Consider the following 22,877-nt stretch of genomic DNA (forward strand, 5'->3'; position numbering starts at 1 on the left):
GAGGAGCGTATCATTCATTGAAAAACAGCCAATTTCATTTAATACTGAGAAATCCTCAGCTTTGAAAGAGATCTTATAAATTTAACATTGACAACACAATTCATTTTCTACACTCTTGGTCATGTTCACTGGGGCATGTTTTTCCAAAGAAAACTTTTCCAGATCCAAGCAATTCCCTATGGAGAAATCCTGCCATACATTTTTTTTCTTGCTGAATTTTCGTTTTCACTCGAAAACTGACTTTAAAAGTTTAATTTCTGAAATAAGCAATACCGTTTACTTCTGACATTTGTGAACTGTCACTAACCATAACTCCAGACGTCACTCTGGTGGGTGTATGTCCTGTGGAGGATGGATTCGAGCGCCATCCATTTTATGGGCACCTGTTGAAGGATAAAGATTGACAAGGCAACATAAAATCTCTATCTTAAATGCCAAAAATGGGAAGTGAACACATTTGACGCATTCTAAAGATGAACTTCTGATTGCTATAATATTATTCTTGTATAGTCAGGACACTAATAAGCAGTGTTGAGGAAAGTTACTATGAAAAGTAATGCATTGCAACAGTGAGTTACTCCCTAAAAAGTAACCAATTGTGTTTCTTAGTTACTTTACATGGAAGGTAAATCATAACATTATTTTTGTGTTACCTTTTCTCATCTTGCTGGGCTTGCTTGTTTTTTTTATTTATTTTTTTTATTTAAATTATATTTTTTTGTCAAATGTTTTGGCCCTTTCACACCAAAAGATAAATGAATAAGCCTCAGGTTGAAGGAAATGCAAATTCACGCCTGTACAGTTCTGGATGGCAAAAATTAAAAACAATTGCTGCTGCATCCCAATTTGTTTACTTACAGTATACTATGCCATCAAAATATGTACTGTTTTTGTGAGGAAAAAGTACATACTTTTGAGTGTGTAGCAGAACAGTAGGCAGGCTTTGGGACATGGGCCTACTACTTCATAATTCATGAAATCATAATTGCGTCTTTAACGGACAGCTCTGTCGCTTATTTATGCATCCTGTCACTGTTTAAACTGCCCTGTCAATCATCTTTTCACAGTAGAAATCCTCAACATTCAATTTCATTTAATTTCCTACCGTTTCGGAGAAAAATGTAGTAGCATGTTGATCTGCCAGTCGTATATCTTTTGTTTGCAATTTGCATAATGATGCATTTAAAAGTTAATGACCAAACGTTTCATTACAAAAGTTCACAATGCTGTTGCAGATGAAATATAATGTGGATCAATTTTAGTTATATTTTCGTCAGGTTAGAAACTGATTAATAATCACTCAAAGCTCTTTATCTAAACCTTTACCTAAAGCCTACGCATTAAATGTTTTCTGTTTTCAATTAAAACAGTGTTGTGTAAGCGGCCCCTAAGTTATTAACTAATGATTTTTACAACGGAAATTAATCAATCAAAATTACTGTTAATGACTTTATTCTAGAGCTGCTGTAAAGCCAATACAATCTCTGTTCCATTAATTTCCTATTATCACTGTAAAGCTGCTTTGAAACAATCTGTATTGTTTAAAGTGCTATATAAATGAAGGTGACTTGACTTGACTCTGTACTTAACCATAAGACTCAAACATCTGCCATGTTTGTAGTTTTTTAACACATTTTATTTGTGTTTGTAGTTCTAATCGAATCCTCAGTGTTTGCACGTATCTGCACTTCAAATTCTAAGCAAAAAAAGTAGACCATCCATCCGGGTATCTTTGGAATAAAAAAATACTATGATTTGGGACAAAACATTTCTCATTTTGAACACTATTTAGGACAGATAGTATGCAAATTGGGATACAGCAAACATCTAAAGTCATTTGTGCTAATTAGTACGGTTGAATTGGATCATCGAAGGTCAACCCCGTAAGACCTTCGTTGATCTTCGGAACACGAATTAAGATATTTTTGATGAAATCTGAGAGCTGGATCACTCCTCCATACTAGTCCATAGGCTTCTTCAGGGATTGAAACTTGCCGGCCCCGAAAAGTTATTAAAGACATCGTTAAAATAGTCCAAGTGACTACAGTGGCTCAATATTAAGTTTATCAAGCGACGAGAATACTTTTTGTGCGCAAAAACAAACATAAATAACGACTTTATTTCAACTATTCATTTCCTTCTCTGTGGGCCTCTAGTCAGTTAACTTAGTGTGATTGCGTAGAGCTACGTCACACGTAGGCTAACTATTGGCCGACGCTGGTCATGTGTGTGATGCGTGTGACGTACAACAACAGAAGCTTACGCTATTACACCAGTGAACTGACTCGAGGCCCACAGAGAAGGAAGTGAATAGTTGAAATAAAATTGGTTTTTCTTTTTTTTTTTTTTCACAAAAAGTATTCTCGTCGTTTGATAAACTTAATATTGAACCACTGTAGTCACTTGGACTATTTTAACGATGTCTTTAATAACTTTTCGGGGAACAAGTGTCAAACCCTTTAGAAGCCTATGGAGGAGTGATCCAGCTCTCAGATTTAATCAAAAATATCTTCATTTGTGTTCCGAAGGTGAACGAAAGTCTTACGGGGTTGGAACAACATGAGGGTGAGTAAATACTAACAGAAATGTCATTTTTGGGTGAACTATCCCTTTCAAGTAATCTGATTACGTAACTCGCATTACTTATAATGCGTTACCCCCGACACTGCTAAAAAGGCCACATTCATCACTTCATTAGTTCTTAGGACAGTTTAAGAACAGTTATTCATCTAGTAAAATCAAAAACTGCTAAAAATCTGTCATCAACATCCACTTTCTAACAAAAGAGAAATAATAGACCTTTCCGCCATCTGCGTGATACTCCTTCTCGTCTGCGTTTAACAGCTTGGCCAGGCCAAAATCGGTGATCTTCACATGTTGAGGGGTTTTCACTAGCACATTACGAGCAGCCAAGTCTCTGTGCACAAGATGGCGCTCTTCCAGGTAATTCATTCCCTAATAAAGCCAGAGAGAGAGATGCAAAAGATTTTAGTCGACTTGAGTTAATATAATGATGTACTCATTCAAGCTGGAATGAAAATTCTTTGTTGAAACAAAACAATTTCATTAATATGTTATCCTCATTATACTGAGGTAATATGCCATCAAAATACAGTCTTTTCAGAGACACATGTGGTCTTTCACTGTTCTTTTCATATGAGAACAAAAGACGACAGAACTAGAATACAGTAAGGACGACAGAAAGACAATATAAATATATACACAGTGTCCGAAATTAACACCCGCCAAACGCCAAATGCGGGTAGATTTTCCGTTTGGTAAGTAAATCTCAAAAGGCTATCCGCCACACTGGCGGGTGAATGTTCATACCAAAATAGTAATGTAATAATGTTTATTACAATTGCATTTTGTAATGTTATAAAATGTCTGGCATGATGGCTCTTAGGGATTGTAGCAAGGGGGGCGTGGCCTAGCGGGGTCTGAGATTGGGAGACAGGTGTGGCGTAAGTGGGTCAAGTGCAAATGACGAACACCTGTGTCTTGTTTCAGTGATTGGCCTGGAGAGAGAATAAAAGCCATGTGGAAAGAAGACAAAGGGAGAGAGACCAGCGGAGAACTGTGGGTGCAACGCGCAGCATGATAGCGGAAAGAGTGTGGGAAACCTGAGACGAGAGAAGCCAGAGAGCGCGAGGAACGTATTGGATAATTGCTGACACTAGTGGACTTAAAAGTTAAAAGATGTGCGCGTGAAGTTGTTTTGTTTGTTTTGTTTCTTTATTTCCAATAAACACCCGCAGTCTCCGCAAGCCGACCCTGTCCTCTTCCTTCCCTGAGTCATTAAATATCTTAACATTACTACAGGGATGCTCTTTTTTTTTTTTTTTTTTTTTTTTACTTTTAAACCGTTTAACTGTTAGTATTAATTGGAAAATGTTTTTACTTTCGGTAAAGTATCTGATAGTTTTACAAAACCTTCAAATGCACTGTTATGAGCACTAGTTCCATGCTCACGTCTTCCATGTCTTACTATTTGGTGCTCTGTTTTGACTTCTATGTACTCTTATTCATTCAACATAATACCTTATCTCAATTAAATGTACTGAAATGAATGTATAATGTGATACAAAAAGGCTGTTTATTATTTTGGCCGGTAAAAAATATGCCTGGCTGGTGGATTTTTTCATCTAACAGTCCCCGTGGCAGGTGAGCCAAAAAGTTAATTTCAGACCCTGTATATACATCAACATAATTTATCTGAACAAGAAGGCAATAACTGTAGACAAGGACAGATGCGTAGTACAAAGCCCAAAGTCAACTTATTTTTGGCAAAAATCGAACCTCATAAATATGGGCTTCATGTCTAAATCATCAGAAAAGCTTCTGAAAATGTAATGATAGAGGAGTATTTACACTTAATAACGTTTTACTGATTGAATAGTAATGCGATCATAAAAAGACTAAGTGTAAAGAGAGTTTACGAGCCACCTACGGAAACAGAACTACGTCAGCATACATGGATGAGAGACACAGATAGAAAAAAGTGCACAGATAAGGGGGAAATGCTGTATAGATCATTAGGGAATAATAGGAAACAACTGGTATGGAAAGAATGACTGTGAAAGTTGATGATATTCAAACAAAAAGAAAGTCAGGATTCAAGAAGACGAAAACATGATGATTGAACATTCTGTGAAAAGCTTGAACAAATATATCATACGTATCACTACATTTTCTAGTCATATTCTGATCAAAGTTTCTCTCATAAAAGAAATGTTGTTCCCTCAGCAGCGAGGACCAAAAAAGTCCCGTCTGCTTAAAAAATCCTCACAGTAACTGACTTGCACTTCAGAAAAGAGACATGACTTCAAATTTTGAATATTTTCGAGTGGTACAGATCTGTGAGTGGTATTACCTTCTTGGTTTCATATATCACCAGAGAGAAGCCTGCATAGGCATATCAATTTATTCCAGATCTAAAAATATCTCCTTATACCTTCTAGTTTCGCTTTAAACACGGCATATTAAACAAATCACATTTTTTCCCCTCCCATTTGTTTTTTATTATATATGACAGTTGTGGAATGACAGGAAATTAAGATTGGTGGAACATGACTGGGACATGTTAATAATTAAACTAGGGTGTCCCATCACTTAATAATTAATCACAAATCAAATGAATTGCAAATAGTTGTAATTAGGCTAATACTTTCATCTTAAATATTAAATAAAAAATTACAATTAAAATAATAATACATTTAAATAATTATTTTTTATAGTTAATTGTACTGACCACAATGAAATCATCTGTTCATCATCAAATGAAATGACTCACTGCTTATCACAAAGGAAGTGATTCAAAAAACAATGAAAGATGCAATCCATTCACCTTAGCAATCTGCACACACCAGTTGAGCAGGTCTTGTGAGCCGATGTTGTCCTTGTTTTCCCTGACGTAGTCCAGCAAACAGCCGTAGGGCATCAACTGGGTGATCAGTTGTATGGTGGAGGTCAGGCAGATGCCGAGCAGACGACACACGTGAGGATGCTCGACGCTGGCCATCACATAGGCCTCCTATAGATGCAAACAAATGAGGTCAGAACCCATGCAACACACTGTGTATGGTATACAGCAACACTGACAAATACTGCGGCTGTTTACACTCCCTAAAGCCGTAGAACTAACAAATGAGGTGCCTTGAGCGCATTCGGAAATATTTGCAGGAACCGAGGCCTGAAGTTCAGAAGAAAAATGCTTCAGGAAAATAAAAACCTAGGAACATAACAAACCAAAACCTGGGCAATACACAGGGCTTTTCCTAGGTGGTTTAAAGCTGCCAATAACAAACAAACTTTTCCTTTTAAATAATGAGAGAGTGACTGATATCAATTTCAATTTTTTTTATTTTTTATTTCTAACATTAAAACTACTGCAGATCTGTTAGGATTCGGTTTCTGCAGAGGTTCAAAAGGTTATACTGTGTGTTTCCATAGATGAGTTATCTTTAAAGTGACCTTGAGAAGTGGCCTGTTCAGCCACATCCTCACAAACCAAAGAGAATACTGGAGGAAATTACATTCTTTCTGTTCGCAACAGAAAAACAAGACTCTTTCTGAGTTTGTGTGCATGCAAAAAGCAGGAATTCCTCCATCGCTACACTCCTCCTGGCTGAAGTTTTCTGTTCTGTATCAACTCCACACAACCCTCAAGGTTATGTTATATAGCTTTCAGCTGCGCTTGTCACTGGAGACTAAGGCCTTTTCTGCACAATCATTATCTTAACTAGGATGACAAAACAGATTTCACTGTCTGTGTTTACTGAGATAATTAACTGGGTAACTGGATCACACAGACACAGTGCAGATGCATGAATATATCACATTATAAGCAGAGGGTGTAAAGAAAAGGGTTTGATTTTAGTGAAATGCATAGCCAACTTTCAAATGTTGTTAAAAAAAATGTACAGAATGTTTTCATTCACTAGCTAAAGCAGGCTTGAGTAATTAGCACATACAGCAATGTACAATAAAACATTTGCAAACATTTTTGCATGAAGTCAGTTCATTGCAGGGATAGACCGTAACATTTGACAATCACAAAGTGATTCAAAATCATTCTAATTTTCAATTTGAACATTATCAGTATACTGTAGTACATATTTATATTGTTTTATTTAACAAACAACTTTTCTGAAATGTGTTTTTTCTTTCATGAAAAGTGTTATTAAAAAAACATTTGGTTATTAATTAGTATTTGATCTAATACTTTGACATTTAAAGTGGCAGAATAACATTTCTAGTGAACTATCCCCTTTAAGCTGTTCACTAGTTCACAAACAACAAATTCCTGCAGATGTTTTGTTTTGTTGGGTCAGTGTGACAGTGACAGATTTGTTTCTGAAAACTAAATCAAACAATCAACTTTTTCATTTGTTGCACAATTTCAGCCAGCCTTAAAGTCACCATAAAAATCAAAACGAACAATTGATTTTAATGAAATATTGCAGTATTACATTATTTATCTGCCCTAGTGAAAAACAAATATACCAAAATTTATTTGAAATACATTTATTTTATGCCAAGTATACTACAAATACATTTACATATTTATGTACTTAATATAAATACCCTGCAATTGTGCTTTTAGTATACTAAACTAGTATACTTTAGGTACAAAATTAGTTTTTCCAATTTAACAGACTTTATGTACTTTAGTTAACCGAAAATAGTGCTGATGTCCAAGTAAAGACATACTTAAATATATTTGATTGTGCTAAACTGGAACTATGGCAAGTATACTTTAGGTACACTTTAAACATCTTGTATTTAAACACTAATATTATACAGAGATCATAATACCTTACTAATAGTGATATTAAACACATGTTAGGCTTAATATTAAGAGATGTGCATTGTGCAATAAAGAAGTAGTCCAAATAAAGTTTAATTATACTATTTATTTCAGTAAGTTTCAAGTGTAAAAGTCAGTAAATATTTTAATGGTTTTGTAGTATACTTTAATTAAATACATTTTGGTAAAGTTTTTTTTTACTAGGGTGTGCACATCATTATTTTTTTTTATTCATGTTCTCTCGTAATCTTTAATCAAAATAACTTCCCCGCACTCTTGCAGCTCATCTCTTCTCTTCTCTGATGACATGTTTACTGGCATGAGGGCGGGGCAACCTGTCAATCACATGAGATTGACCAATAGCAAACCACGACCATCCAATCAATTCCCAATGGACAAAATCAAGTCCAGCCCTAAATGTTTTCTTATTCGAGAAGCCGTTTTACTTGGATAGGAAAGAAAAGACTATCGCAACTTCTGTTTCATGCTGACATTAAGATTTTTGGCTTTAATTATCTATGCATGCAGTATTGACAGCAGTAAACTGACGATAAAAAAATGAGTCACAGTGAAAAAAACAGACATGACATAAACACCTTAATTCACACTCTAATACTCACGTCCAAAATCTCCTTGTTTGCTTTGGGAGACGTGGCTTCTCGTAAGACCTTAATGGCAACGGGGATCTTCACACTCTCTCCCTCTGGGACCCACAAACCCTGCAGCAATGCATATTTGTCTTAATATTTCATGAGTAACACTCAGTGTTTTGTAACCGAGTTTTCAAAGCTGAAATCATCCTGAGATAAAGTTATAATGTTAATGTCTACAAATCAACAATAGACCTTATGCCGGTTTCAGATTACATAATATTTTTGTCTTCTACGATAGTCACTGTGTCAGGTTATGCGATTTTTCACTCCTCAATTGTTGTCGTGGACAAGAAAGTCAGACTACACGTCACAATCTCTAACAACAAGCGTGATGTCATCGAGAAGGCGGAACAAGCAACACTCCCGGATATACGTAAATGGACAAAGAGGCGGGATAATCCCCCCCCATGTAATTCGCTAGTTTATGATCGAATCAGAGAAAAAAATGCACAAGCGTGGTTTCTCGATAGAGAGAGAGAGAGAAATCGCAGCTCATAAGCAAACTATAGACGCTGCTGAGACATTACATGTCACATCGATGTCACGTGTCTTTACGGGTTGTGTGGGAACGCACTCTCTGATTCCGGAAAATCACAGGCAGTGTGAATGAACCAAAGTCAAACGAACCTGTGTCAAATCCCAGGTCACTGTATCCGTGTATTTTCCGGAATCTCTGTGTGAAAGGGGCTTTAGAGTCTTTACAATGTAAAGCACTGTATTAAAGTCCTAGATTAACAACTCACAACTTTCACGTTTTTTCAAAAGACGTTTTATCATGTTGTTAAACGACAGTGCTATACATTGAACGCAGTGTACTTCTATCACTCACAGCTTTGTTTTCATTCCTGTCAAAAATTAAATAAGGCGCTACTCCAAAAAAGGTTTATTGCGCTTATTTTGTACAGAAAATTGAGAAGGCATCAGAAGAGGAAACACAAAAAAAGTATTTACATACACACATGCAACTCTAAAGAAAGGTCAATCACCTTATACACAGTGCCGAAAGCTCCGGACCCAAGCACTTTGATCTTCTTGAACTCCGTCTCTTTGAGGATTCGCAGCAAGGCCTGGTTGGGGGCTTCGCCGCTGGGGGTCAAAGGCTCCACTAGCTGTAGAGACAAACAGAGTCAGGAAACCTCCCCTCAACACTCAAACACACATCCTGTCCTCCAACGAGAACGGGATGACACAGATCTGCCTATATGCATGAACACTATTGACTCGATGACTGATTTCCCTCAGCTTTCGTACTAGACTGTTGACATTACAGCTGCAAACCGGCTTCATTGCATTGATCTCACATTCTTTCAGCTTGTCTGAAGTTACTATATCTGACTCTATTCTGAAGCTATAAATCATTCAGCTCTTTCCCACAGACATCAAACTCTGCCAACTCTCTTCTTTCTGTGAGTGTTTGGATGTTTAACAGTAGATATTCAGAATATTAATATCCTGGTTGTCTTGTGGTCTGACCTCTCTTTCTTGCAAGAGTCGTCTCAGTGTTCTCTTCCTTCTGATGTGGCGTCTGCGGAAAAGAACAGCCACTCCTAAAGCCAGGATTACAAACGCCAGCAGACCTCCAACCACACCGGCAGCAATCATGGGCAAACCCGAACTACAGACCAAAGGAACATTATTGAGAAACAAACCTTTTGCATGTAGATGAAGATCGTCCCCTCATCTATAGTTTCTCTCTTGACCAAAGATACTGAATCTTAACAGATTTATTGAGTGGTTGTGCTCTTATTAATGATGAACTTTCTTTAGAACATCAGCATTTGTGAGATTTATTCCATTAGAACAGTTTTGAGTTTAAAATTAAAATAAATTGTCATTGGATAAAAATGATTTACTTTATGTTAGATATTAAAACATATATGTCTATTTTAAGAGTAAATTAATTCATTTAGATGTGAAGGGTTAAAACAGTTTTTATTTGAAATAATGATTGATAATTTAGACCTAAAATTTGTTTTCAGTTTAACACGTTAAACATTTTTAACGTAATTAACGCAGAATACCCTTTTTCGATATTATTTTTTAAAAAATATGTTCTAATTCACAGCCTCATTATTTTTCAACAGAAACTATTTTGATGGTGCACTCAAGACATTCTACAGACTATTAGTAACTTTGCAGCTACAAGTCAACTAACTCTCATTAGAGTATTAGTAGACTGTAATAGACTGTTAGTACATTGTTAGGTTAAGGATGGGTTTTAGGTTTCAGGTTAGTAGAATAAGTTGACATGTAGTTGCAAAGTTACGTATAGTCAGTAGAATGTCTAAAGTGGACTATTAAAATAAAGTGTTAGCAGATATTACTAATGCTTTATTAACCGGTAGTTGAAATGGTAGTTGACATAGTTGCAAATTAATGAGAGTTAGTTGACAAGTAGTTGGAAAGATACTTATAGCAAGTAAAATATCTGTTGGGGCAGATATTAAGCAGTCTACTCTACAAACGTTAAGTAACTTTGCAACTATACATGTCAACTAAAGCTGGCTACACAGAGCAAGATATTTGGAGTGATTTTGGGCCCAATTCTCCCTTTCCGACAATCCTGGGTAAAGTCCCGATGATCTTGACGGTTCTACAGATTATCTTCTCAGATTTTCCTGTGGTGTGAGATGTGTTAAGGGTGACTGAATCTGCTAGGAAGAATGCCGGAGCTACACCAATCTCAAATCGTAAATATCCAAAGTGTTGAACATTAACGATCAGAACAAACGCGCACGCACTCTGTAGATTGTCACGTGAAACGAAACGATACCCAATCAGAAAGCGAGCTCACCTCCAGCTCGCGCTGTAACATTTAAAGTCCATGTTAACGCCTGTAGACTTGGAATTAAGCCTTTTCCCCGTTATTATTTGATTCACGGGACCGGACACCAGTTATCTTGCCAAGAAAAATCTTTATTCATACATGTCAGGAGAGAAACTCTAAGAAGATGTTATATTCATGCCAGGTCTATGCGTTTCCGTGTTTCTCTGCTGTAGTACAGGAAGGATTGAGCTTAATGATCTAAGCGCATGGTCTAAAGCGCAGGGCGAAAGCGCACTTAGGTTTTGTCCGAATACACTTTTGCTTGTTTAACGACACGGCGCATGGTCTAAAAGGGCTGTCCCTATTCTCTTAAGGAGTAATAGGTGTATTTTTGGGCGTAACGTGCAATAAACCAATCAGAGTCTCATCTCCCATTCCCTTTAAAAGCCAGTTGGCGCTATTTAGCGGATTCGCTATTTACATGACGGAATTCTCCAAAGAGGAAGCGGATCAGCTCGTGCGCAAGGTTAAGGAGCAGACCATCTACGGGACTAAGTGTACGTGCATTGTGCACCCACCTATAGGCGCACATTACTTACGCACTCTTTAAATAACAAAAAAATATTCAGTCTATTTCAGTTGCCTCAAAATAGCAACGCACCAACAATCTGCCTGAACACACCTCGTTTTAAGACCAGCACGCCCATGGGTGCACAGATGGGCGCAAATGTATTTGCTATTTAAACAACATGTCGCAAGACGTGAAAATGAAAACTGCGTCGGGCTGAAACTAGCCAAAAACACTTGAGTCACGCCTGGCACTGCATTGCGACGGGTGTATGATAGGGTCCTACAGGAACAACGCTGTTAAATCTATGAATTTTTTATTGTCTCTCACATTTTGAAAATCTGGTCAGATTTTAAAAATCTTTTAGTGTGGGCCAGCCAGTGTTGTACTAAGATATAGTAACTAGTTACTTCATTCAAAAAGTAACTCAATTACTTTGTTGATTACTTACACCAAAAAGTAATGCATTACTGTTAAAAGTAACTTTTTAGTTACTTTAAAAAAAAAACATTCTTTAATGTTCCCATTAATGTTCTTTTATGCATTAAGGTCTACACAAACACAAAACTAAAGTAATTTTTAAACACTATTTTATTTAAGTCAGACCAGCACAAACTGAATACATCACAAGGATTTCTGAGGTGACTCGCTATGCTGACTCGCGATCTTCGCAGTAGACGCGGCAGAGAGAAATGCAAATTTCATACGGATTAAATAAGCAGAGAGCAGTCTGTAGTCTGTTTTCTTTCGTTTTGAATTGTTCTGTTTAAAAGTAGACATGTCTGTGAGGCAAGTAGGTTACCTTATACGGCGAGTTTCGGTTCATTTATGAGACGAGCTCCAGTTCACGCACTGGCGCCTCCGTTTCGTGATTATCTATCGACTGCTATATTTACTTCTTATTTATTAAATAAATCCAGGTAATTGGTTGATGAAACATTGATTAAAATTAAGATACAATTAATACAAAACGAAATTCACTTTAAAGAAAGGTTTTGTGCTTTCTGTTTGATGTCTCTGTGAAAGTTTTAAAGCATATTTTAGTGCCGCTTTCAGAATGCTCACGTACGGAAAACTGTCACGTCCGTAACATTGTTTCTTCCTCATAAATGCGAACACTAAAAATAAAATAAAATAAAATAAAATAAAATAAAATAAAATAAATATTTTGTTCTGTGGAGACTGAGAGCCAACCCTTCTTCATCCGGTGGGTAGTATTACTTTGGTTTGCGCAGTGTAATTCACAGAATTACTAAACAATATTTTAGGCCTATAAAATTCAGCCCGTAAAAATGTGCATTTTCTAAGCTTAGAAAATGGACAAAATTCATTTTATTCTAATCATAATGTAACATTATTGTGAAATTGATTTCTTTATAGGCTATTTGCTATTAGTATAGTAAATCCTTATGTTTTTATCCAACTAGGCTATGTGTGGGCCTTATGTAAAATACGGGACAAATCGCTTCCCTTATTGATTTGATACGGGACGCATCATTTTACTTGTAAATACGGGACAATTCCGTATTTTAAGGGACGGGTTGCAAGCAACCCTATCACCAATCCTACAATGCGTCTCTGCTGCGAACAGGTTAGGCTGTAGGCTACACTTCCGCCAAAATTAATTAATTAAAAAAAGTAACGGACAACGCACCATATGGTAACGGTAACGGAGTTAATTTATTTAAAAAGTAATGCGTTACATTATGAGTTACTGTCAAAAGTAACTGCGTTACAGTAATGCGTTACTAGTGACGCGTTACTGCCCAACACTGGGGCCAGCCTTTAGTTAGTTGACATTTAGTTGCAAAGTTACTTATAGTTAGTAGAATGTCTAAAGTGGACCATCGAAATAATGTGTTACAGGATGAACGCTGTTGTATTCATGAACATTTTTGGAATATCCCAACAATCAAAAAGCATTATAGGATGGTTTTACATCTCACCTTTTGAAATCTTTGCAGTCTTTCAGACCAGGCCCAGTACATCTGCAATGCAAAACAAAAAATCCAACAAATCACAACTAGTACATGCTGCAGTCCCTAATGAACCTGGTTGAATTACACAAATGATCATGTCATTACATTCAAATGAAAGCATCGTAAATGAAGCCTCTCTCACCCCTGGGTGCAGTTCTCATGACAGGACTGGCACACGCGCTTCTCGTCAGCATATTTCCAAATGAGTATGTCTTTCTCTCCAGGTACGCCTTGCGGGCAGTGTGGGACACAGTGCGGCCCATCTTTGAAGTTAGCACAGAATGTACATTTGTCGGGTCCCTGGACAAAAGTTGGAAATTAGATGGAAACAAGCAACTTTTCCACAGTCTTCTAGTGATGTGAATTTAATGATGTGTCTCCAGGACACACTACTGGGACAGAAAACATTGGTTTGAGAGACTGGTGTGCTGCCATCAGCTATTACAAATATAAGAATAAACACTGTTTGCTCGCATCTAGCAGAACATGCGGTGCTGTAGGTTCAGAGCCGGACAGTAACGGAGTACATTTACTTGAGTACAGTACTTAAGTACAATTTTGAGGGATCTGTACTTTACTCGATTATCATTTTTGGGGAGTACTCGTGACTTTACTCAAGTACTTTTGAGAGGCAAATATTGTACTCTTTACTCCACTACATTTCTATCCATAACCATGAGTACCCGTTACTACTTCTAAAAAAAAAAAAAATTCTCGGAAACCCTCGATTTGTTGTTCCCTCTCAAACGTGATTGGATTGTGCAGGCACCACTGATTGGGATAGCCTATCAGCAATCATCTTCAGCTTTCCGCCAAAGTCAACTCCATGGTCAGATTTAGATAAGAGACAAAACCATGGACGAATCAATGGATGAAGACGCAGCAGGTCCATCCTGGGAATGTGCCAACCCGTGGCCCCACCTCGCCAGACTATTTCAATTTTCTGAATTTTCTGAAATTTTCTTAAATCTTAAATAAAGCAACCTGGTAAAAAGATGAAAATGACTTGATTTTACTTTCAATTCCTTTTACATTCTCCAAGGTATTAACATTCACATTTTTCATAACTCCATGTAGGACGTTTCTGTACATAAATGTAAGCACTGTGGTTAGGGTGGCCATTTCCATAACACCAAAAAGGAGGACACAGACATCCCAACCTGCAAGAAGTCATTTCACGGCTAGGGCACGCAAGGTCTCTCGCTCTCTCCCTCTCTGCCGTGCGCGCTACACGGTTTGGAGCACATACAGTAGGCTATGTTCTGTCTCGCATGCGCGGCTCTAGATTACAGGAGATTTGAACTAATTTACTAGCATCAGGGAGCCGCTATCAATTATGCAGGATTTTTATAGGTTAATTTTTTTAAACAATTCAGCGCAACTCCAAAAACGAGGACAAACAAGAGTCCGGCTTGAGGCTGCGCCGGACAGGGGGCTTAAAATCCTGACGTGTGGCAGTAGTAATGCAATATTTAGAAAATGTACTCTTGATACTCAAGTAATTTTAAAAACAAGTACTTCAGTACTTTTACTTAAGTAGACATCTGACTGTAGTACTTTTACTTGTACTTCAGTAAAATTTTGCAAGGGGTATCTGTACTTTTACTCAAGTAATGAAGCTGTGTACTCTGTCCGCCTCTGTGTAGGTTTGGTTTGATACTTACAGGGCCGGTGCATGTCAGAGTTTCATTCATGAGCCGACATTCAGGGTCACAATCCACACACGTTTTGTTGACCTCATATTCACGAGGCTCACTATATGGACAAAAATGAGTTCAGTTTAAATAATCATTGAAATAACCAAATAAACACTTAACACCAAAAGTTCAAATACACTAAATAGTTTTTCAGATATTCCCCCTCTTACTCTCCCTACATTTCCTGTCCTATTTCTACATTCGTCTCAATAAATACAATATCCTCTCAATAATAGACCAAAAAAAAAAGAAAGCTGGCCACAATCCATCCATCCATCCTGATTTGAGTTGATAATTTTATGGCATCCATCCATCCATCAATCCTGATTTGAGTTGATAATTTAATGGAGATTATTATATTCTCTGTCCGTCCACACAAATTATAATGCTTTTATGCTGCCTTAATGTTATTTTTGGACCTTCAAATTTTCGGTCACTATTCACTTGCATTGTATGGACAAAGTGGAAATATTTCTCTTAAAATCTTTCTTTGTGTTCTGCAGAAGAAGGAAAGTAATACGCATCTGGAATGTCAGATGATGAGATAATTTTTTTTAGGTGTTTGCATTAACGTCCCCCTGTGGTGAAAATCAAGTTTTCGATGTTGTTTATATGACTATGTGGGGTTTTTAATGTTTTAAGACAAACCATGTACAAATACACAAGTCAACACCATGGCTGAGTGTTTTCTCCTTAAAACTGCAGTAAAAACTTCCTAGTAACCAATCAGATCAACGTGTGATCGTCAACGAGTGGATCTCTGAGCTGCTGTGAGTGAGTGCAGGCGGGGCTAATTTGCATATTCATAGAACCACATATACTAAATGAGGCAAGGGAGTTACATTCAAGCCATTTAAGCCATGAATTAAAAAAACAGGAACGAGCGTTTAAATATGTAATTTTGGTGATAAAAAATCAGTTTTAAGGGATTAAATATTGACTACAGGGGAACTTTAAGAGATTTGGTCACTTGTTATTTCGAGTTTGAACATGGATCAACTGAAAAGGCATAATAGTCTCACTCACCCAGACAGTAGGTTACAGGAAGCCACACAGTGTTTTCTACGGCTGTAATGCTTACAGACGAAGCACATAGTGGGACCAGGACCCCAGCAGCCATCAGTCGTGCACATCTCATCACATGTTCTGCTCTGATTCGCTGTAACACACATATTCAAATAAGATATAAAATGTACCTTAATTTGACATTATTGCAAAGTGAACTTTTTAAAATTGTACTTAAGTGTGTTAAGAACCAGTAATGAAATTGTACTCAATTAAGTGACCTTTTATTTAATTACTATTGTATTATTTGCAAGAACTTTTTAATTTATACAGTGTGTTTTTTCATAAAATTTGTAAGGCCAGACAAGTATTTGTTGAGCTCAAGTTGTAAATAAAAGACTACACGCCTGTGCAAATATATATTCAAACGAGCATAACTATAGACTGAACGCGTAATACACATGTGCTTGTCATCAGCGCTTTCAAAGGTTTGCGTTTTTAAAACTTGACCAGAGATTTTTTTTTTTTTTCAGGGCTTGTACTTTGTAACCCATTTCGGGTTTGCATTCTCGAGCCGCCAGGCACTGTTATTGTGCAGATGAGCGGGCCAGAGCGCGTTAAGGGTTTTCTGTTAGAACGGTGTTGTTCTCCAAACTCATCAGGCATTATAGAAGAAAACTCAGAGCTGTTATCTTGGCAAAAGCAGGTTGCAAAAGGTATTTAATAACAGAGAGCCAATAATTATGGCCAGCGTGTTTTGGAGAAAAGCATTTATTTCATAATGTGAATGCCTCTGAAATTCATGGCAATATTAATCAAGAGCATAATAAATTATTTGATGTTAAGCACATTTTTGTTAATTCTGTATGATCAATACAATTAAGTGCACTTGTTGTTCACAACGGAAGACTTGGAATAAAGTGCAGAAGTCGACTGGACTGCTTTTATGTTTTGTGGGCTTTTTTGAACTTGACAATATGAACAGCATTTGGATAAGGAGTTTGTGAAGATTCTTTATCAGTGAAGCACAAAAAGTGAATTTTTAAAGACAGCACACATACAGTGCAGGCTTGGAGTGACACAAGGGGGAGTAAACTTTCAAAAGAATTGTCATTTTTTGGGTTGAACTAAACTGAAATTCTTTGACAGGTGTTATTGTGATAATTCATTTACCGCAGATGTCACCATCAGCATTTGCTATCATTTTGGCAGTCTGGTCTTTAGATTTGAAGAGTCGTGTCCACTGGTCAGGGCTGGTGTAGCAGAGATTCGCATTTGTAGAGATAATCACGTCACCATCACTGATCTCCCTGAGAGACCGCAGGCCGATATGTGTGATTTTAGTTTGGGTGACAGCCAAGCTGAATGTACCTCTGTGGGAGCAGGAGAGAAAGATGGAGGTTCTGTATATGCAAAACAGACTCAAAAAAGTGATTAATTTAGGAGCAGCTTGCTAATTTGTAATTTGTCATAATCCGTCAAAATGATCTGAGATTGCCAACATATTTAAGCTTTCGGCTTTCGCACCGGAGGAACCTTTTCATAGTTCCTAGAACTAATGGCGGAAGTAACTGCTTTTTGGCGTGCTTGTACCGCAGGAACTGGGAACGATTTTAGTTCTAGGAACGCCTTTCGGGGGAAATAATTTAGCACCTACTAGTGGGTCAAACTCGGCACTATAGGAACTAGCAGATCTCTTCCTTTCTTACACAGAACAACCTCCTGGACAACAACCAGTCTGGTTTCAAAAGCGGACACTTAACTGACACTGCCCTGTTCTCGGTAATTGAAGTTCTGAGACTGGCAAGAGTTCTCAATCCTCAATGTTCAAATCTTCAGTTCTCATCTTGCTGGATCTGTCTGCTGCCTTTGACACAGTTAACAACCTGATCCTCCTCTCAATCCTAAAGATGAAGGGCATCTCGGGAACCGCACTCCAATGGTTCAAGTCTTACCTCTCAGGTAGGTCCTTTAGGCTGTCGTGGAGGGGTGAGGTGTCTAAGACCCAACATCTAGCTACTGAGGTGCCTCAGGGCTCAATGCTTGGACCACTTCTCTTCTCCATCTACATGACATCACAAGGATCTGTGATTCAGAAACATGGCTTTTCCTATCATTGCTATGCTGATGATATCAACTCTACCTCTCATTCCAGCCTGATGATCCAACGGTTGCTGCTCGCATCTCGGCCTGTCCGACAGACATTTCTGGCTGAATGAAGGACCACAACCTTCAACTAAACCTTGCTAAGACAGAACTGCTTGTGGTCCTGGCCAACACAACACTAAAAAATTGCACTGGTTGCCTGTTCCCGCTCGCATCAAGTTCAAGTCACTGATCTTCGCCTACCAGAACCACTGGCTCTGCTCCCTCGTGGTGCCATCTCAAGGAGGCACAAATCTCTTTCTCGGACCTTTACCTGGTCTGTTCCCTGCTGGTGGAATGATCTGCCTAATTCAACTCGAGCTTCTGAGTCCGTGGCCATTTTCTAGAAACAGCTGAAGATGCATCTTTTTTCGGCAACACTCGAGTCATTAATACTATCACTTTATCTTCTATTCTATATCTATTTATAAAAACAAGAAAAAAAAAAGTACATGTACTGCGAAAGCCTCTTTTGAGACCACAGTATTTTTTTATTGACTTACTGCGTTTTTGTCCGTCCACGGATGACCTCAAGGTTTTCAAAGGCACTGAGGGATAACATGTTTTCCGGCCACTGCTGAATCAGTAGGTAGCCTTTGAGTTGGGTGAAGAGGAAGTTTATAAACACTAAAGGTACATTATACACCATTTTAACCATCATAAATGTCCAATATTAAACCACTGCATTCTCACCAGTGATTTCTTTTACAGTTCTGAACACGTTGAGCTTGACTGGGTCCAGTCCTGGAGTTTTAGTATGCGGGTCACTGCAATAAAAATAAAAATCCTAAAATTACTTTCTTTCTGGTAAACAAAAACAAAATGATTGTCAAATCCTAACGTCACCATAAGCAGATTGATATCAAAGAGTTTGTGGAAAATTTGCCTCAATCACACAATCCAAATGCTAAGCAAATGGCCAAAAAATATGGAAACATTATTTCGATTTCCACTCTAGACATTCTACAAAATAAAACTTTGCAACTACATGTTAACTAACTCTCATTAGAATATTAGTAGACTGTCGGATGGTCCTCAACAGACAATTTACTGACTATAAGTAGGGTTGGGTATCGAGAACCGATACCAAGTTTCCAAAAACCGAGGATTCAATAAGACACGCATTTCGATTCTGCTTATCGATTTCTGTGTGCAAATTTTATGCGATTTCAAACCATTCAATGGTCAGAGGCACCTGCCTCATACAGTCGCGAATACTGAATTGATTTCTATTTCCCATCTTTCGCTTGAATAGAAAAATACACACAAAATTTTGTTAAAATATCTTCGTCGGTTTGGTCTTTTGTGAACATAAAAAGTTCATTTGTATATTGTATACTATCAGAATATTGTATAATATCAGCATAATGGATTCGTGCAGCTCTTAAAATGACAGCAGCCTAATATTCCTGCTGCTGTCTGTGCCATTAATGTTAATCAAAGTACAAAAGAAAAAGAAAATCAATAACTGATCTTGACTGAATAATTTTGAAATTTTAATCGAAATGAGAATCAATAAGAATCGGAATCAGTAACCAGAATCAGAATCGCTAATATTCAAACGATACCCAACTCTAGCTATAATTAACTTTGCAACTACCTGTCAAATACCTGTCATTAGAGTATTAGTATTTAGTTAGTATTAGTAGACTGTCTGCTTAATATCTGCTGACACTTTATTTTGATGCTGCCTTACAGATATTCTACTGACTATAAATAACTTTGCAACAACATGTCAACTTATTCTACTAGCTCAATCCCCAAACTAACAGTCAAATACTCTAATGAGATTTAGTTGACATGTAGTTGCAAAGTTACTAATAGTTAGTGGAATGTCTACAGTGGACTATCGACATAAAGTGTAACCAAAACTATTTGAAGGATGTCTTTAAGCAACATACAATGGCACTCAGCATTGTGCAGTCCATTCTTTGTTATCAGAGAATGTAAAATGTAATTCTCACCCATTTAGTGTTGTGGTGAGGATTGCAACATCTCCGCTGATTTTTGTGCAGTTCTCAAAGGAGTCGATGTTGCTGGCATTGATTGACAGGACATTGGTCAAAGGTCCCATTCCAAGTCCATTGCAAACTAAGGGATTGTTAGCACACACATTAAAAATTAATTGCAACTCCTTTCATATGTGAAGAACTAGCCATGAAGGCAAAAATAAATTTAGTACTTATGCTACAAGTAAAAACTTGACTGAATTTATGCTTTGAATTATCTTTCTGAAGGACTTCAATTATGCTTACTGTATGTATGAATGTCTTTACAAAACTAATTAAATAAACTTTTATTTAACAAGGCCATATTAAATTGATTAAAATAGACATTTATATTATTTCAAAATTTATTTATATTTATACATGAGTGCGACATCATGTGACACTGAAGAAATCCAGCTTTGACATCATAGGAATCAATGATTTACGATTTAAATACGTTTCACCTTGTAATAATATTTTTGATTAAATAAATGCAGCCTTGCTAAGCATAAGAGACTTTGAACGATAGTGTATACACACACACGTGTGCGTGTTTTTTTTGTTTTGTTTTTTAAATACAACATATCATGGCTATATGTTGACTGTATTGTTGGAAAAGCTTAGTTACAATAGTTGACGTGCAATACTATGGAAGGAAAGATCACTAACAGACACTACAATGCAATGGATTGTCGTTTTATGCCTTCTACATAGTTTTAATTATATCTTTTAAATGATATTAGAATACAGTTGTAAATGCAACTAAAACAAGACTAACGTGTTTGTCAAATTAGAAAAAAAATAGAGAAAACAAACAGAAAAACAATCTTTCCTCATAAAAAAAAAACCTGACCAGCAGTCTTAACTGTACCTTTTGGACACAGGCCATCACACTTCTTACATTTCCGAACTCCACCCTCATCCACCTCATAGGTGCCAGGGCTGCATGTTCTCACACATGCCCCATGGTCTGTCACGACATAGTTATCTGAGAAAAACATCAAACCATCAGTCACTCCGGAGTCATTAACCACAACCAACCAGCAACACAGTCCTAACGCGTCAAATCATTCTGTCATGGTTATCCTGCTTTCTGAGATGTTATTCAGAAACCAGAGTTTGAGTTGCAGGCTCACGATCCATACCAGAGTGATTCTCTTTACCTGGATTGTGTTGTTTAAATTTTAACCCTGAACACCTAAAACATTAATCTCCAGAATGAAAGAATTCAAGACCTAACAGCTTTGATTTCGCATGAAAGAATTAATTAGAATCTGGTCGTGTGTTCAAGTGTAAAAAAACAAACAAACAGAGTGAAGATTCGTGTCTCATTCGACCTTCAGCCTGGCCTTACGTGGGCATATCTTGATACACGTTGCCCCAAAGCTGTACTTCCCGTCGGGGTTGGGAGCGAGCTGGTGGGTGTTGGGGTCGTAGAGCATGAGCCGTGGACAGGCGTCCTTACATGTCCCTTCATCCTGGAAGTCCTTACAGGCCTGCAGAACACAAACAGCGTTTCCCATGAGCGCACTAGTCCGAAATCATCTTCATTGCCCTTGAGGTTACATTTACTGCAGAGGTTATAAATTTATCAAAATTGACAGTTACAAGATTTATAATGCTACAAAATATTTGGTTACACTTTATTTTACAGTACATGTACTATTAGTGTACTTGCAGTGTAATTGCTCAAGAAAGTACTGGTAAGTATAAGATAACTACGTGGGTTAAGGTTAGGTTTAGGAGTAGGTTCAGGGTTAGTACCTATTTATAACCCAGTTATAGTAATTGCTATAATAAGTACATAGTATGTACATGCGAAACAGGACTGTACCAAAGATATCTATTTAAAAAAAATGCTGTTCCTTTAAAATTTCTATTCATCAAAGTGGTTTCTACAAAAATATAAAGCAGCACAATTGTTTTCAACATTGATGAGCAGCAAAACAGCATATTAGAATGATTTCTAAAGGATCATGTAACACTGAAGACTGGAGTAATGATGCTGAAAATTCAGCTTTGATCCCATTCTAATATATATTCAAATAAAATGTTATTTTAGTTTTTATTAACATTCAAGCTGCTGTGAATTTCTCAAATATTGAGTCATGCTGCTATCATTATTCACACAAGTTCAGTCCATAATTATCTAAACATTATGTCTACACCTAATTCACTAACTAAATTTACGCTAAATATAGCATACGGTATGTACTAAATGATAAATGAGCAAACAATGAATGGGTGGGAAATTAATCTAACACATCTGCACACGTGTGTTTCTCACCAGGCAGTCGGTTGGTCTGGGTCCAGTACAGCCAGCAGCACAATGTTCATTGCAGCAGTCAATAGGTTTGAGTCCCTTACACCTGCCCGAGCACTGCTCCGCACAGATCACCTTAGTCTCTAGATTCAGAGAGGGAAGAACCTTCAGAGATGCTAACATACCTATCAGTGTTCGCTACAGCTGAGCACAGCAACAACAATTCAATATTCGTCTGAAGAGTTTTCAAAACAGTCCTCCGGGGGTCAAGAAGTGTTCTTCGGCAGTCGTGAAATATCAGTCAAGGATCAACTAAATTAACTAAAGAGGAGCATTTAAAAATACTACTCAAAAAGCAGAAATCCTTACAGAAATCCAAAAACTGTCAATTCACTGTATTTTGCAGTGGTATTGTGCATTACTAACCAGTACAGCATGAAACAAGATAATCCAGGTTTAAGATAAGGGTTTTTACTACTGTTTTATTTTTCAGTTACTTGTCC

At 37.3% G+C, this 22,877-nt stretch overlaps 1 protein-coding gene across 2 annotated transcripts in view; it reads right to left on the reverse strand.

Annotated features, from left to right (window-relative positions):
• egfra (epidermal growth factor receptor a (erythroblastic leukemia viral (v-erb-b) oncogene homolog, avian)) overlaps positions 1–22,877 on the reverse strand; it is a 79,858-nt gene that overhangs the window by 7,508 nt on the left and 49,473 nt on the right. For both annotated transcript variants that reach the window (XM_077194751.1, XM_077194702.1), the window contains exons 6-22: positions 22,399–22,517; positions 21,466–21,607; positions 20,983–21,099; positions 20,088–20,214; positions 18,817–18,890; positions 18,627–18,717; positions 17,152–17,351; positions 16,000–16,132; positions 14,941–15,031; positions 13,419–13,576; positions 13,244–13,285; positions 9,436–9,577; positions 8,949–9,071; positions 7,930–8,028; positions 5,348–5,533; positions 2,800–2,955; positions 308–383 (exon numbers count right to left, since the gene is read on the reverse strand). In XM_077194751.1, the coding sequence (XP_077050866.1) occupies positions 308–383; positions 2,800–2,955; positions 5,348–5,533; positions 7,930–8,028; positions 8,949–9,071; positions 9,436–9,577; positions 13,244–13,285; positions 13,419–13,576; positions 14,941–15,031; positions 16,000–16,132; positions 17,152–17,351; positions 18,627–18,717; positions 18,817–18,890; positions 20,088–20,214; positions 20,983–21,099; positions 21,466–21,607; positions 22,399–22,517 (2,076 nt within the window). The remainder of the gene's footprint in view (positions 1–307; positions 384–2,799; positions 2,956–5,347; positions 5,534–7,929; positions 8,029–8,948; positions 9,072–9,435; positions 9,578–13,243; positions 13,286–13,418; positions 13,577–14,940; positions 15,032–15,999; positions 16,133–17,151; positions 17,352–18,626; positions 18,718–18,816; positions 18,891–20,087; positions 20,215–20,982; positions 21,100–21,465; positions 21,608–22,398; positions 22,518–22,877) is intronic.

Source organism: Siphateles boraxobius, unplaced genomic scaffold, assembly GCF_051911475.1.
Source record: "Siphateles boraxobius isolate OS27281-9 unplaced genomic scaffold, OSU_SipBor_1 1, whole genome shotgun sequence".
Taxonomy (NCBI): Eukaryota; Metazoa; Chordata; class Actinopteri; order Cypriniformes; family Leuciscidae; genus Siphateles; species Siphateles boraxobius.